Source organism: Alosa sapidissima, chromosome 1 (assembly GCF_018492685.1).
Source record: "Alosa sapidissima isolate fAloSap1 chromosome 1, fAloSap1.pri, whole genome shotgun sequence".
Taxonomy (NCBI): domain Eukaryota; kingdom Metazoa; phylum Chordata; class Actinopteri; order Clupeiformes; family Clupeidae; genus Alosa; species Alosa sapidissima.
Genome location: NC_055957.1, coordinates 23,231,340 through 23,248,839, shown reverse-complemented (window position 1 = coordinate 23,248,839; position 17,500 = coordinate 23,231,340). Strand labels below are relative to the sequence as shown.

General features: G+C 47.7%; 1 protein-coding gene across 4 annotated transcripts in view; it reads left to right on the top strand.

Moving 5' to 3' along the window:
* Window positions 1–17,500, top strand: part of adgrl3.1 (adhesion G protein-coupled receptor L3.1) — a 92,025-nt gene that overhangs the window by 38,010 nt on the left and 36,515 nt on the right. For all 4 annotated transcript variants that reach the window (XM_042098058.1, XM_042098049.1, XM_042098040.1 and 1 more), the window contains 2 exons: window positions 6,303–6,317; window positions 8,556–9,350. In XM_042098058.1, coding sequence (XP_041953992.1) covers window positions 6,303–6,317; window positions 8,556–9,350 — 810 coding nt within the window. The remainder of the gene's footprint in view (window positions 1–6,302; window positions 6,318–8,555; window positions 9,351–17,500) is intronic.

Here is a 17,500-nt window from a genome sequence, read left to right as displayed (position 1 = left end):
ACACTCGGGGAAAACAGTCCGCTTCAATTCACGGATGCTCCAAACACTCACATACATCAACAAACAGATGGACACACAAAAACAAACTTGCACACCCACATAAATTCCATTTAGAAATGTCACACTCACACACACACACACACACACACACACACACACACACACACACACACACACACACACACACACACACACAGAGATATAGTTCTCAAAGCAGCAAAAGGCCTCAGAGGTGTCAAGTAAAGGCCGAGATCAACGTGAGGCCTGTACTGAGCGGCCAGGAGCTCTGAGGATTTTATCAGCCGGGCGATCCATCACATCTCCCTGTCCTTTCGCTTCGCACACGGCACCCTGACTGCCTCCAGAAACGTTCAATTACCCTCCACCAAATACACCTTATCGTCTCGAGTGACGGCTAGATTAAATAATATACGTCTCAATCCCTCTCTGCGGCAGATGGAAACATAACGCGATACCTCCGCTCCCCATGCCAGGCCACTTATTGAGTTGCTGCAGCATGAAGGAGAGAGGGCTGGATGAAAAAGAGGAGGATGAGGAGTTTATCAGATCAGTGAGAGGGGGAGAGGAAGAGAGAGAAAGAAAGAGAGAGGGGAAGAGATGTATTGGGTTCCTTTGGAAAAGGAAAAAAAAAAAGAAAATGGGTAACTTCTCAAGCCTCCGAGTCATTACTGGGGCCAGGGTTCCAGAGCCCACATAATGGAGAGCCATTAGGGTGGAGAGAAGCACGTAGAGCTGACTAGCTGACTGACTGACTTGCTCACTGACTGACTGAGGAGGATGTGCGTTAGAGATTGGCACTCCGCTCCACTCAGCCCCCCCCCCCCCCAACCCAGAATGGGAAGAGCCGGCGAAATGGAGGAAGAGTCTGCCAGCCCCACATAATGGACACTGCAAAAAGCACTTAGAGAGAAGAGTGGTGGCACTGGGAGGCTGAATAGGATGAAATGTGACTAGGTGGTGTGATCTATTACCTCAGACTCACATTATGCTGTATGTGTGAAAATGAATGGGAAAAAATCTATTCCCCAAAACAAACATCTCGATCAGGATAAACGACTGAGCCATAAGGCCTGATGGCCATAGGACGGCTGAATAGTTAAAAAATCATTCCTACACCAGAGGAATGTCTGACTCTCATGCTCCTAAATCAGCAGCTGGAAGCACTTACCACTGCGTTGTAGCCCCTCGTCTAACACTGAGCGTGGACAATTCTACTTTTCTACTCATTATCGGAAAATGTATAAAATTCCCAGTTATGACCGGGAGTATGGATCCAGAGAGCAGACAGGTCAAGGTCACTTGATTTTTTCCCACCTATAATTGCAGCGTTTCACAGAAACATGCAGTCAATACGCCGGTCAATGAATCCCCCCCATCCCCCGAGTCCATCCCCTGGTGAAAACGTCACACTGGTGAACTGGTGAAAGCATTAGCCATGTCTGGACGTCTGGTGTCTCTCTCTCGGCCCCTCTCGGCTGTTTCTGCGATGGGTTGTTATTCTTTCGTGGACAGCAAGTGAGTTTAATAAGACGCCTGCTCTCCTCACCTCTCATAATGACTTAGCGTGCAAGAGGAGGCGCTTGAATGGACTATAAATAGCTGAGCATCATCATATCCTTTCATGTGTGTGTGTGTGTGTGTGTGTGTGTGTGTGATGTGCTTCACTGTGCAGCATGTGTATGAATGCTCAGAAAACTCATTTTGGATATTCCATTGAGTAAAAAAAAAAGCCTCTGCCAGCCAAATTGTTTTTACAGCACAATAGATGTGTAATGATGAGGAAAGCATGGTGGCTAAATGGACTAATATAAATTACTGTGGTAGAGGTGAACTAGGGGCATTCACAAATGAGTTCTCTGTAAAATCTATATGTGAGAGAGACCTATCCATCACATAAAAAGGCTCGCTGTGTGTGTGTGTGAGTGTGTGTGTCAGAGAGTGTGTGTGTGTGTGTGTGAGAGAGAGAGAGAGAGAGAGCACACACGCTGTGAGAGAGTGTCCACCTAATCATTCATCAGACACCTCTGGCCACACATAGCGCATGAGTTGCTCCTCCCCCCGTCTGACTGGAGTGTCTCCATTACCCCAGCGCCGCCGCTGTGTGTTCAGGCCGTGGCGGAGGAGGTCTTCTTTGTTGCTGTCGTTTTTTCCATCATAGCTCCACCACCACCATTTTCAAGGTCTTGCGAGTCAAGGTGCATTAAATGCAGGTAATTCAATTACCTGTGCGGCGGCCCAGCTGGGATTTCCTTCCAAATGTTTCTGACTAGTTTTTGGCTTCCCACTTTCCCACGTGGCTGAGGCCTTGGCTGTCCTCCAGGCTTTAGTGCATAGCTCAACTCCAACTTGGAGCAGCTTTTGCAAAATGTGCTGTACCCTGACAGTCCAGCCTTCAGTGTCTCTCCCAGGTTTGAGTGTAGTTATTTCTTTATTTCTTTAAATGTAGACTTATTTTTTAAAACATCCAAATTTAGTGAAGTGTAGTGCAGTGTAGTGTTGGTGTAGTATAGTATAGTGTAGTATAGTGTAGTGTAGTGTTGGTGTACTATAGTGTAGTGTAGTGTAGTATAGTCTAGTATACGGTTAGTGTAGTGTAGTGTTGGTGTAGTGTAGTGTAGTGTAGTATACTGTTGGTGTAGTGTAGTATACTGTTGGTGTAGTGTAGTGTTTGTGTAGTGTAGTGTAGTGTTGGTATGTGTAGTGTAGTGTAGTGTAGTGTAGTGTAGTGTAGTGTAGTATACTGTTGGTGTAGTGTTGGTATGTGTAGTGTAGTATAGTGTAGTGTTGGTGTAGTGTAGTGTAGTGTTGGTGTAGTGTAGTGTAGTATAGTCTAGTATACTGTTGGTGTAGTGTAGTATAGTGTTGGTGTAGTGTAGTGTAGTGTAGTGTAGTGTAGTGTAGTGTTGGTGTAGTGTAGCGTAGTATAGTGTAGTGTAGTGTAGTATAGTGTAGTGTAGTGTAGTGTAGTGTTGGTGTAGTGTAGTGTAGTATAGTCTAGTATACTGTTGGTGTAGTATAGTGTTGGTGTAGTGTAGTGTAGCGTAGTATAGTGTAGTGTAGTATAGTATAGTGTTGGTGTAGTGTAGTATAGTATAGTGTTGGTGTAGTGTAGTGTAGTGTTGGTGTAGTGTAGTATAGTATAGTGTTGGTGTAGTGTAGTGTAGTGTTGGTGTAGTGTAGCGTAGTATAGTGTAGTGTAGTGTAGCGTAGTATAGTGTAGTGTAGTGTAGTGCAGTGCAGTATAGTGTAGTATAGTGTAGTGTAGTGTGGTGTAGTGTAGCGTAGTATAGTGTAGTGTAGTGCAGTGCAGTATAGTGTAGTATAGTGCAGTGTAGTGTGTTGTAGTGTGGTGTGGTATAGTGTAGTGTAGTGTAGTATAGTATAGTGTTGGTGTAGTGTAGTGTAGCATAGTATAGTGTAGTGTAGTGCAGTGCAGTATAGTGTAGTACAGTGTGGTGTAGTGTGTTGTAGTATAGTGTGGTGTAGTGTGTTGTAGTATAGTGTGGTGTAGTGTAATGTAGTGTAGTGTAGTGTAGTGTAGTATAGTATAGTGTTGGTGTAGTGTAGTATAGTATAGTGTTGGTGTAGTGTAGTATAGTATAGTGTTGGTGTAGTGTAGTGTAGTGTTGGTGTAGTGTAGCGTAGTATAGTGTTGGTGTAGTGTAGCGTAGTGTAGTGTAGTGCAGTGTAGTATAGTATAGTGTAGTGTAGTGTAGTGTAGTGTAGTGCAGTGCAGTATAGTGTAATATAGTATAGTGTGGTGTAGTGTGTTGTAGTGTAGTGTGGTGTGATGTTATTTAGGAGGCAATATAGAGCGCTCCAGCCCACAAGGCTGCAGGAGGGAACAGAGACAAAGATGGCTAATTAAGCACTGAGATCAGATTGGCTGCCCAGTTATGATGCTCTCGTTAGAGCCAACACACTCCTGCTGCAGCTGAATTTCACTGTCATGCAAGAAACACCGAATTCAGACATCTCTGTATACGGGTTTCATTAGCAAAGTTAAATTTAGATATCACATCTTTCCTGCCGGGCTGCTATGAAAAACGGTTGAGAGAGAGGGAGAGAGAAAGAGAGAGAGGCAGAAAGAGATATTTCTGTCATACTCAGGGTGACCTTGGTCGTCCATGCCTGGTTTGACTTGGAGAAAGACAGCGTTAGAGGAAGCATGTAACTGCTAGCCTGACTTAGCGGAGCACTGAGCCATATAATCTATTAAATATGGCAAAGATTACCTTCTGCCTCTGTGTCTCTAAGGATTATTGCTGTGGATTTTTAGGGGGGGGGGGGGGTTTCTTATTAATGCAAGAATCAGAAATACATTTCTTTCCTGCAGTTTCAGCAAAATCGACAAACACACCAAAAAAACGTGACTTGTGGCCTGGTTGATGTTTCTATCAGATGAATGGCAGGAGATGCCTCTTGATTTGGTGAATTCTTTCTCCCTAATGTGCCATTGGTTGCTTCAAAACATGTGGCCCAATTATATGTGATGCCGGCCGGAGACACGCCAGCTACACTAGGCTGCCACTGCCACCGGTGTCTGTACAAATAAACAGCCTGTCTGGTGTTTTTCCGGCACCGTTCCCTACCGTCTGCGCGCTGCCTCCTCTGGACCAATTGCTGTTGGGGACTGTTAGCTGGTATTTATTTAGTGGACGCTTTTATCCAACGCGACACAGACTCACAATGGCGGGTCAAGGAATCAAACGCAGACCAACCGATTGTCAGCTGGTGATATCACCACTGCACTTCCTTTCTCTAGACGCCTCTCCCCCCATGCTTGTACAGCGCCACAGACAAATAGCTGTGCTCTCCCTCCTCTCCCAGGTTCTGCCATTTCACACCACTGACACTTATTGCTTTCTTTTAACTGCTCAATTAACTGCGTTTCATATTAAAAAGCCCTTTGCTGCCTGCAGAGCTGCGTTTACGAGTGTCCGTGCTCAGCCTTTACAAGATGGATCATATGTGTGCTGTGGGAGTATGACACTGAGAAGTGTGTTTAAATAAAATGCTCTCTCATTCTCACATACATACACACACACACACACACACACACACACACTAAGCATGCTTTGAAGGTATCTTCGTTGAGCTATGCATTGATACTCACACAACTCTATGCATATTTCATTAAAGGGACGTTTAATGGAGTGTGAAAGGAATGAGGGGCATGTGAAAGCAACACACATACACACACACACACACACACACACACACACACACACACACACACACACACACACACACACACACACACACACAGCAGCAGCAGCTGCAGAAGCGTAAGAACAATCGTCAGTGTTTTTGCCCTGCAGGGCATCCCAAAGGATCAGTGAATTTCTCCTTTAGCTTTAAAACTCCGAAACAGAGAAATGGAGAGACTTTTAAAACTCTGAGAACAGGAAAGCAGGAGAGTGAGAGATGGAGGGAGGGAGGGAGGGAGGGAGAGGGAGGTGGAGGATCAGGTTTCCATCATGTCCTCATCCCTGCGTGGAGCCCCTGAGTGAGTAGAGTGGAGTGGAGCAGAGCAGAGCGGGGGAGAGAGGGGCTCACCAACACACACACACACACACACACACACACACACACACACACACACACACACACACACACTCCCCTCTCTCCTCGCACCTCCAGCGGCTCACACTGCTGCTCCGCCGCTCTCCACAGCTGAAAGCATGTACACACACACACACACACACACACACACACACACACTCACACACACTCACACACACTCACACACACACACACACACACACACACACACACACACACACACACACACACACTCACACGCCTCCAGCGTTCTCTCCAGAGGTTGTGCCTGTGCACCGGCCCGTGTCTGCCATCAGCGCTGTAATACACAGATTGTCTGCCCCACGCCAAGGTGTTAGCACTTCTCTCATCTCCCTCTGTTGTTTTCTTTACGGATCACAGTTGATGCATCTTTTTTTCTCCAGAGATGGGAGGATACAAACAGCAATGTGTTAATTTATTTATGTTTCTATGGGGTTTTTTTTTTGTGTGTGCCTGTTCTTATAATTGATGATATCAGTCTCCAGTAACACTTTGTGGATTGCATTACCGAATTGTAAACGAAGAGCGTCGCAAGAGTTTTACAAGGTCATGGCATAAAATGTGATGAACATTACGTAGATAACACATGGATTATGATGTCGTTAATCTGCACTCTCTCTTCTCTCCCTTCCTCCCTCTCTGTCTCTCTGTGTGACCCCTCCCTGCCGGCGATGTGTCTGGACTGCCTCGGTCAGAAGTGGAACAGAGAGGTACGAGCGCTCCTCACACACACTCAAACCACTTTCCCTCACGTGTGTGGCTCCAATGGCCCCCACACATCACGTCTCGGAGTCGCTGGCTGACTTCAGCAAGAGCAAGCACGCAGATCAGTGGACTGACACTGTAGGGTAGAGCGAGAGGGAGGGCCCCCTTCAGACCCCACTTCATCATCTGACTGACTCACACACACTATAAACGTCCAGCTCTTTTCCCGCAAGGTCGTATAAAATGATAGCTTCCTCTTATTTGGACAAAGCATGGGAATTAAATACTGCATGCCAATTGTTGGACCCCTTTCCGTACCACCTCAGCAGTGCTCACACAAACAGAGGAAAAAACGTAATGCTATCTGGAGTGTCACTGCCGTTTCCCAGGAGGATGTCCCACAATGCTATCTAGAATGGCAATTCAACTGTGGGAATGGAGTGTGTGGCTTTCCGCGGCCATGACACACATTCCAGTCCATGTGACTAACCCATCCCTGGGACTGTCCCGCTCTGCTCGTGTTCCCGGAAGAAACGGCTCCCTGCCGTAAATAGGGAATGTGGGAGTTATAGTGCAACCCAGGCTAAAATAAAACTGGTCCTGGCGGGAAATAAATTTCGGGAGAGACAGACAGGAGAGCGGAGGGAATAAAACACTCATTACAACACGTTTACAGTTGCTGACTGGCGATGGAGAAAGCAGCTCAGCAGAGCCAGACAAGGGAAAGAGGGGGGGGGGGGGCGGGGTATCTTCCACATGGATCTGTGGTAGTGCTGAGATAGAGGGGATATATCTTTGGGGAAGGGCACTCTCTGACATGTGGGGTGTTATTGTGTTTGACAGGTTCCTGTTCTCTTAACACATATAAATATCCCCCCGGGTCTGGGGCCTAGTGAACTACGACCCAGACAGACGTAAATCTCAGTGGTCACTGGGGCATGGGCCTGCTACAGGGGATGACCATTAACTCTCGTGTTATTAGTTTGAAGAACCAGTTCAGCAACACACCAATAATGGAAGTAATAGGCTGAGAAAATGTATCACAAAAGACTAATGGGCCATATGGTTGAGCCTGACTGCGTACATATACGGACATCGGTTGAGAGCCAATATCAATCTGAAGGGTTAATTACTGTGTATTAATCTCACCCATCCTTAATGTAGGTTTATTTGGGTTAATGCATTTAAATATCAAAACAAAATAAATGGGGTTTTTGCTATGAAATGTTGGTACTCTTTACAAAATATTGATATTTTCTTTTATGATCACATCCAATGAACAACATTATCATCATTAACATTAATAACAGTCTTGCTGAGGAAGTTAACACAAGAAAAGGAATATAAAAATATTTCTGGTAGGTGTTGTCACACAAATTGATATGCTATAGATTGGTGTGAAATTAAAATTAAAATCACACCTCAGCCAAGTGACATGGTTATTAGGTTGCATTTATAAAATCCCAAATTAATCTTTAAAGTAATTAAATAATTTAAATACAAAATAGAAATTAATTGGATGTCTTTACCTTGGAAGACAAAAGACTGTATGACTCGTGATAGGGTCAGTGCTCATACTCATACTTTACTTTAAGGTGACATCTATTATGCATTGTATATTCATTACTGATTTATTAATAACATGTTGTAATTATTTATATATTTATTAATACCACATTGTAATTATTGATATTTTTTTTTATCATCTAATTTACATGTTAATTTAAACTTCAAGTGAGGCGTCACTAAAATGTTATACAAGAAAATGTTCATGTGTTCACTTATATCAGTTATATAACCATTTTAAGTATTAATGTGTGACCAAAGTGTGGAATGAATATCTGCACAGTAGCAGCATAGAGTCCTTCATAGTTCTTCATTTGATGGTGGGAACTATACAGATCTCATGACATGGGCCATGATGGCTATCACTGCATGTTAGATTAGATTAGATTAGATGAACTTTATTGTCCCAGAAGGGAAATTTGTCTTGGGCATACAGTGCTACATACAGCTGCTTACAATACAAAACACACACAAGTTCAGTGCCCCATACCACATAAAAGACAACAGGAATAGAGTAAGCACAGCAGCCATAGGAATCAGTACCTCAACCTCAATGTTAGTATGAGCCAGCATTGATGGAGCTGTGCCATTTACTTCAGAATGTAAAGTCCATTAGCATGTGACTGTCTGGACTGGACTTTATTTTGACCCTCCCTCTCCTGTCCTTCTCCCCCCAGTGTTTCTGTGCCCAGGTATACTGCGAGGGGTCTACCAGAGTGAGCATCTCTTTGAGTCGGACCACCAGTCTGGAGCCTGGTGCAAAGACCCCCTGCAGTCGTCCAACAAAATCTACTACATGCCCTGGACGCCGTACAGGACAGACACGCTGACCGAGTACTCATCTAAGGAGGACTTCATCGCTGGGCGACCCACCACTACCTACAAGCTCCCGCACCGCGTGGACGGGACTGGCTTTGTGGTGTACGACGGAGCGCTCTTCTTCAACAAGGAGCGCACGCGCAACATCGTCAAGTTCGACCTGCGCACGCGCATCAAGAGCGGCGAGGCCATCATCGCCAACGCCAACTACCACGACACCTCGCCCTACCGCTGGGGCGGCAAGTCCGACATCGACCTGGCCGTGGACGAGAATGGCCTGTGGGTCATCTACGCTACCGAGCAGAACAACGGCCGCGTGGTGGTCAGCCAGCTCAACCCCTACACGTTGCGAGTGGAGGGCACGTGGGACAGCAGCTACGACAAGCGCTCGGCCTCCAACGCCTTCATGATCTGTGGCGTGCTCTACGTGGTCAAGTCTGTCTACGAGGACGACGACAACGAGGCCACGGGCAACAAGATCGACTACATGTACAGCACCGAGAAGAGCCGGGAGACGCACATCAACATCCCCTTCCCCAACTCCTACCAGTACATCGCTGCCGTGGACTACAACCCCCGAGATAACCTGCTCTACGTCTGGAACAACTACCATGTGGTCAAATACTCGCTGGATTTTGGCAACAATGGTCTCGGTAAGGCTGTCTCATCTTGTTAAAGGCCAAACTGGAATGCGATGATTAAAGCGCTCAGCTCCACTTCTCCAATTCTAATTCAGATATTTATCAAACAAATTGAGTGGATGAGGAGGTAATTCATTATCAAGGCTTTTTTGCTCTGGTAGCCTTTGCTTGGTGAAAGGTTAAACCAATCCCATAGTTCTAAGAGTGGGTTGAAGTGAAGCAGAGGTGCCATTTTCTATCTGCTCTGCCATCACTGAGATCAAGGATGCAGGAGCAGTCTGGTTAGGAGGAAATGAATTTGTTGTAATCGAAGCGTAACAACATAAAGGGGCATTTGTTTACTGAATGGAATTGCGAAACCACCTCAGTGAATTGTGCTCATGTGTTGACTTGTTTGGAAAATAATTATGATTATAGTGTCATTACTACAGAGTTTGGCAGTGAATCAGAGGTGGAGAAATGCCCCCGGGGCAGATGGAGGGTGGACGGGTAGTAATTTATCCCTGTTTTCATCATGGGGAGGTTATTGATGGAGAATGGTGGTATTATCTGCCCATAGACTTACTGTTCAGCAGTTATGAGACCACATTCCCCTCAGTTCACAAAACACTGTCTCACTTATCCTACTCTCTCCCGCTCTATCTCTCTATCTCTCTATCTCCCTCTCTCTCTGACACACACACACACACACAAACACACATACATACTCTTAAAGCTGTACCTTATCGAATTGGCTCTGCTAAGCAAAGAGAGTGTGTGTCCCAGGAGCACGGGGCTATTGAAGTGGAATAGCCTCTCCTCACACCTTTAAGGCCCAGCGCCCGCTCGCCTCTTTTCCCTTTTATTAAATGACTCTGTGCTAAAGCACACTCTTACATGCACCGAGGAGCCACGCTACAGCAAATTACACGCAGAGAAACTGGGTTTTCACCGATCCCCCGTCCGGAATAATGGAGCTTGTCCTGTCCGAGGAGGATTTTTAAGCGCAGAGATCAATGGCTATTCAAACTGGACGGCCTCCAGACGGGTCAGAGATGCTGCGAGCACAAATAAATAAATAACTCTGATCGATGGCCAGGCGCTCAATCCTGTCAATTTGCAAACCCAAGCAGAGTGAATGAATGAATGAACGAATGAGAGAATTAGGGGTCTGCTGTCCATATGGGTCAAGCAGAGTTGTGCATGAGTGCTCCATTTGGCTGGGCAGCAGAATCCCAGCAGAGCGCTGGCCGGCGGTCAACCCATCCCTGGTCCAGTTATGTAAGGAGGGAGAACACTGCTGCTGGGAGAAAGTCCTCATTGCTGCTCGTGCCTCCTCACTGATGCTTACTCATTTTACCCACAACAGGCAGAGACAACGGTGTGGTGTGTGTGTGTGTGTGTGTGTGTGTGTGTGTGTGTGTGTGTGTGTGTGTGTGTGTGTGTGTGATGTTTGTGTGTGTGTGTGTGTGTGGGTGTGTGTGTGTGTGCGTGCGCGTGTGTGTGCGTGCGCGTGTGTGTGCGTGTGTGTGTGAATATGTGCATGTGAGAGCATATGGATGTGCTCATGCGTTAGAGTTGAGTGGCTGAGTGTGTGTGGAGAGAATATGATCCTTTAGATGACGACACCCTGGTAGCCATCCCTGTGCCAGAGCAGGTTTATTGATGGGCCGGGGCCGTCGGGGGATGGATTACTGTTGCTGCCTGATCCTTCAGAGCGACGTTTGATGCACTCTGCATTTGATTATGCGGGGATAATGGGAATCAGCATTCGATTATTAGGGCCTGTCTGTCAGCAAGAAGTTGATGAGGTCTGGCGTTTGTGTGTCTAGGTGCGGGTGTGGGTGTGCATGTGCATGTGATAAAGTGTGTGTGAAAGAGTGCCTCTGTGCATTTGTGTGTGGCTGTGTGTATGTGCATGTGTGTGTGTATATGTGTGAGTGTGTGTGTGTGTGTGTGTGTGTGTGTGTGTGTGTGTGTGTGTGTGTGTGTGTGTGTGTGTGTGTGTGTGTGTGTGTGTGTAAATGTGAGTGGTGCTGATCTGCTGAATTTCAATTAGGGTGGTAATTACCTCTCGTCTCCTTCCTGACTGTGACCTGTGGCTGTGTGGGGCTGCGTGGGGATTTGATGTAGAAATGACACAGAGAGCGAGCGAGACGTCTGAGCACACAGCACCACAGACGAGCAGCACACACAGCTTATTTTGGGCTAGGTGCTCTCTCTTTCTTTCATTCTTTTTCTGTCTTCAACACACACACACGCGCGCGCGCGCCTGCACACACACAAACACGCACACACATACACACACACACGTACAAACATACTTATTTTTCGGTCTCTGTTTTTCTCTCTCACACTCTGTCAAACACACAGAGATGCAACTCACTTATGTGTCTCTTACTTTCTTTCTTTCTCTCTCTCTGTCTCTCTCTTCTGTTTCTTTTATCCTGTCTCTCTTTCTCGGTCTGTTATTATTTATGGTGGGATCTGATGGCGGACTCTGAGATGCAGATTACATAACCCCATGCTCACTGCAGGCGTTGGATAAAACAAGTGAATTATTTATCAGGAGGAGTTTGCTTAAGTTGAAAAGTTGGTGAACAAAAGTGGCAGCGCTCCTCTCATTATCAGCTCTGCCGCTGAGAGGAGGCAGTTTGACGGTGAAACCAAGTATGCACACACACACACACATACACACACACACACACACACACACACACACACACACACACAGACACACGAGAGCGCACACACCTCTTGGCATCTGGTGACAGAAGTGATTCTAAGGCGCATGCATATTCCAGCTGGGTTAAAGACTTCACAGGTAGAGGATTTAAAAAATGTGTGCACACATACACACACACACACACACACACACATGTGCAGAGATTAATGGGACCACCTACAATACCCAGGCTGACATGTAACACTCCCATAAGCACAACTGCTGTTCCGCTTGAAGAGATGTTGCAAAATGCTCAGCGCGCGTAGCGCGTGCTGTGTGTTAATGAAGGCATAAGGCTCATACATTTCTATTAGGGTTTTATTTTGGCCTCGGCTCACTTATCTTATCATGCAAAATTTAGAGAGCAGAAAACACAGCTGCGGAGGAGTGCAGTTTTGTCGGAGATAAAAGCTCTAATCACGCGTCAGAAATGAATGGAAAATAACTATGGCCCTCGCACAGCCTCTGGCCCTCTTGTCATCGTTGTTTAAATTTAGAGGCTTCCTTTGATTACAGCGACAGCCAGCTTCTGCTCTGAGATCAGTGTCGGCGTCAGGACGGTGATAGCTCGGAGGGAGGCGTGAGGCGGCGAGCCTGATTCAGAATCATCGCTTTGTGCGCTCGCTCGCTCCGTCTCCCCGCGGCACCTTTGATGTTGTCTCAGCCAGGCAGCCGTTTCCCGAGGAAGTGGCGCACCACTGGCTCTTTTGTCTCTCCGCTCGGCAAATGAGAGATGAGTGTCCGGGACAAGCACAGGAAAGGTCAAGACAAGAGGGGAGGGCAGGAGGTGAGAAGAAAAGGCAGACTGAAGAGACAGGGGCGAGACGGAGAGCGAGACGGAGGGAGGGACGGAGGGAGGGACCGTGTCAGCTCGGGCGGAAGTGGAGTGGAGTGGGCAGTGCGAGCTGTGACATTTCGGGACCTTCGCCCACTGATCACAAGATAACCGGCCAGCTCGTTAACGAGGCTGCTGCCATAATCCTGGAACCACAGGCTCACCCGATCCTCCTCATGGGCCCCAGAACAAGCGGGGGGGGGGGGATAGAGGAACCAGAGGGGGAGATGGCGGACAAGATAAAGGGATGAGCAGAGGAGAGGGAGAGATGGTGTGATAGGGAAAGATTGAGGGAGAGATTTTCTGCTAATGACACAGGGTGATTAGAGATGAGAGTGGGCAGGGGGAGATAGCCAGTGTTTGTGTGTTTGTTTGTGTGTGTGTGTGTGTGATTAGAGACGAGGAGGTGTCTGGAGTGTGCAGGGAGAGATAGCCAGAGCTGCAGGAGCGAGAGGCCAGCTGGCCGAAGGGACGACTCAGAGCTGGGGTAGGCTGGGGTCAGGCACTGATGTCCTCAGGAGTTAAAACCCTTAAAGAGACAGTGGCAAGGGGATGAGATGAGGACAGAGCGTTATGAAATGGGATCTTAGTGGAACAAGGATCAAACCCATGATGCAAGGGAGTGAGGAGTTATTGTATACATGGATGTGTGTGTGTGTGTGTGTGCATGTTTGTGAGTGTACATGTTTATGAGTGTGTGTACAGTATGTGTGTGTGTGTGTGTGTGTGCGCGTGTGTGTGTGTGTGTGTGTGTGCGTGTGTGTGTGCGTGTGTGTGTGTGTTTATGTTTGTATGTATGTATGTATGTTTGCGTGTGTGTGTGTGTGTGTGTGTGTGTGTGTGTGTGTGTGTATGTGTATGTTTGTATGTATGTGTGTGTGTGTGTGTGTGTGTGTGTGTGTGTGTAGGTGTAGGTGTGAGGCTGTGGGTGCGTTTTTGGAGATTAAGTGGGTGTAAGGCTGGAGTGGGGCTGTGAGCACATGAACATGTGGACTCCAAATGCCAGAGATAAGGGACGTCAGCGCTTTCATATCCACGGCTGCCTTCAGCAGCTTCTCCCAGGAATCCCTCCCCAATAGCAGCGGGACGTTTTTCCTCTTCAACATTTTTATCTCAGGCTGCTTATGCTTTCAGACGGTTAGTAGCATATAGTTTACAAAAAAAACTCCCAAAATCAGCTCAGTACTTTTGGCAGGATAGAGGAACAAGGGATAGGGAGAAACAAAGAGGACATACTGCCAGAGAGAAAGAGAGTGTGAGTGTGTGTGTGTGTGTGAGTGTGTGTGTGTGTGTGTGTGTGTGTGTGTGTGTGTGTGTGTGTGTGTGTGTGTGTGTGTGTGTGTGTGTGTGTGTGAGGAGAAGTGAAAGGAATACAAAGTCAGATCCTTTTATAATGATGTGGTTTTGTTTGCTCCCCTCTGTCAACAGCAGCACAGATTTGCTTAATTGAACAAGATGTGCATTCTGCTGCCAAATTGACTGAGGCCTGCTGATTTGCATGGAGGGCTGAAAGCCCCAGTCTGTCTGCCACACCTGCTCTGTGGCTTTGGGTGTTACTCCTCTCCTGTGGAAGTGTGTGTGCTCCAGGGTTGGACAAAGGACATCCAACACCTGACTCGGCATAAGATAGCCACTATTTATGGTGTTTCTCTACCAGCGCTGGACTCTGGCCAAGCAGCTGAATCAAGCTCATTTTTTTTATATGTTCAGTTCTGAGGTGTTGAGCTGTTTTCTAGCTGCTGATGTCCTGCCTTTTTAGAGCCAGTAGGAAATGCTCTGACATTTCTTGACACAATCACAGCACCAGAGCATGGAAAACAACCCCCACCACCACCCCCACTCCTCCAACCTCCCCTTTAGCTGAAATACCAGTGCCGAATCTCAAGTGTGTTTTGGAGCCGTGGAGATTAGCCTGCAGTGCTGTCCAGCCGCGGCTTCATCCGCTCTCTCAATGAGCGCTAACTTCACTGCTACGGAGAGGGAAACATGAGAGAAGCTCTCAGCTGTCAAGAGTGGCTCGCTCTGCCTGTGTAATGGCAGGCATGTGTGTGTGTGTGTGTGTGTGTGTGTGTGTGTGTGTGTGTGTGTGTGTGTGTGTTGGTCTGTCTCACTCTCACTCTCTTATTTCGGCAGGGTTCCAGCGGTTGTTGTGTTTTTTATCGGCAGCCGAAATCAGCCTCTCTGGCGGCTTTGAAGTCCTGAGTTCAGTCTTATCAGAGCGGCAAGGGGCTGTGGCCACGAGCTGCACATTATCACATCAGCCAGCTCCGCACACGTACACACACACACACACACACACACACACACCCACACACACACACACACACACACAGAAATACATTTTAGACTTCTGTTCTCACTCCATTACACTCTCTGTCTTTCCCTCTGTCTATCTTGTTCTGTCTGTAGCATGCATGTTAGCTATGTTAGCTACGATAGCTAATTTCACTCCTCTCTCCTCCACCTCTATCCCTCTATTATTTTTTTTCACACACTCACTTTTACATGCACACACACTAACATTCACTAATCCTCTATACACAAACGTACATACTCTTTTCCTCTAAGCACCAGCTATATGTGTATTCCCGTATTCAGACGCTGACATCATGGCCTCTGCATTAATGTCTCCTCCACCATACCCAATGACAATAAAAAAACAAACCACTGCGCATTATTAAAAAACATCAACACTGTCACCAGAGATTTATATCTTGGAGCAATCTGGAGGATATGGACAATGTTGTGGAATAACCCACACAAAAAAGCGACCACAGGTCCCCTTCTCCCTCCACACCCCTCAAATCCCCAGTTCCTGATCCGCGTCCAAGCGCCTTGGCAAGCTCTGCGGCCAGCGTCAGCTCCGTCGTAAACAAGCGAGGCCAGAGAGAGCTATGCTTCCTGCTCGCTTGCCTGCCTCTTGCTCCCAGCCATGCCTGCCAGGCCACACTACCACAACCCCCCCCCCCCCCCCCCCCCCCCCGCCCCCGCGCAACCCCCTTCCTGCCGAGATTTACAACGCTTTCTATTTTCAAACGGAACAAGGCCAGTAGAGGCAATATTCGCACAAACAACTGGGCGTCCCGGAATCGGGAATCAGGCAGCCTGGCACCAGCCCGCCAGCCCAGATAGGGACCTCAGAGCCTCGGAGCCACAGAGCCTCCTCTGACGTCCCAGCAGCCCCCACAACAAGCTCTTTAATCGCTGGGGAACAGTTAGTCATCCCAGATTCTCACACAGATATTTATAACCTTTTAACCTTTCCCTGGCCACATGCTCAGGGGTCAGGGCTGCTAGACATAACGTGTCCGGGGCTGTTTGGCCATTTCGGTGGAGATGTTTGTGCAAACAGAGGTCCCTTTTCTGTCAGGAGTGAGAGTGATGGACACTGTTGTTTTGACTGCGGGGGCTGGAGATGCTGAGGAGAGCGTGTTTCTCAGGGCCCGGCTGTCGTGTCCTTGCCGAATCTTTTTGTTTAGTTTCCTCACCTCCCATTTGCTCGTCTTCCAAGACGGGCTGACAGTCCAGACACCCCCAACACCCCCGCCCACCACCACGTCCGCCCTCGCCTCGGAGTTCAGGCCAGACTGTCAAAACACACACTTAAAAACGCTCGACAGAACACACACTCCGAGTACTACACACACACACACACACAACACACACACACACATACGCACAATACTCATTCAAGTACCCCGCTCCGACCTAGAAACAGTGGAGAAAAACACACCTTGTCAGGAGTGATGGATGGAAACATGAATCATGGTGTGGTGGGAGGAGAAACAAAGAGGGGGGGGGGGCAAAGGGAGGACTGAAATGAAAGAGAGAACAGAGGGAAGGATGGAGGAGAGAAAAAATAGACGTGTGAAGGAAAAACTAGAGAGTGAGAGAAGACCAACGGGGAGAGAAATTGGGAGATGGAAATGTAAAAAAGAAGGAGTGAGGCTACAGAGCAGAATTAATGAGTAGAAGGAGCGAGGAGGCAGCGCAACGTGGGAAGTTTGCTGAAAAATAGAATCATTTCCGACGAGGGCTGCCAGCAAACAAGCCTAAATCAGCATGTGCTCCATGCCCAGGCAACAGCAGCTCAGGGCCAGGGCCAGGGCCCCGTCATTAAAAACCCATCAACATCCGCAAGTCCAAAATAGAGACAGCTCTCCAGGCCGGCCGACGCGAGGCGAGGCTCGGGGCTCCGCAAATCGCGTCGGGAGTCGGAGGCAGCGGCGTGTTTGTGTTGTGGTGGCCTCCGTCTGCGCTGCGTGTTGTGAGTGAGGTCATGTTGTTTGTCAGTGGCGTAATGATTTGTATAGAGAACGCGGACTGTGCTGAGCACGCAGGAATGGCAGTGAGCAGAGCAGAGCCGCGCAGCGCAGCGAGTGATGGTCCTCTCCTCCAGCATGACATCACAGCCTGTATAGCCTTGAAATAGCGTCATTATTCACTTTTACGGCAGACCTGGAGTGGTCTCCACCGTTAGGCTTTACAGCTGCCCGGCGCTCAGTCTTTCACTTATATAGAACGGCCATTTTTTAAACTGTTAAATATCTCTCTCCATGTCACTGTCTGTGTCACTGACGTTCACTTTTTCTGCCTCTCTCTATCTTTCTGTCTCGCTTCTTT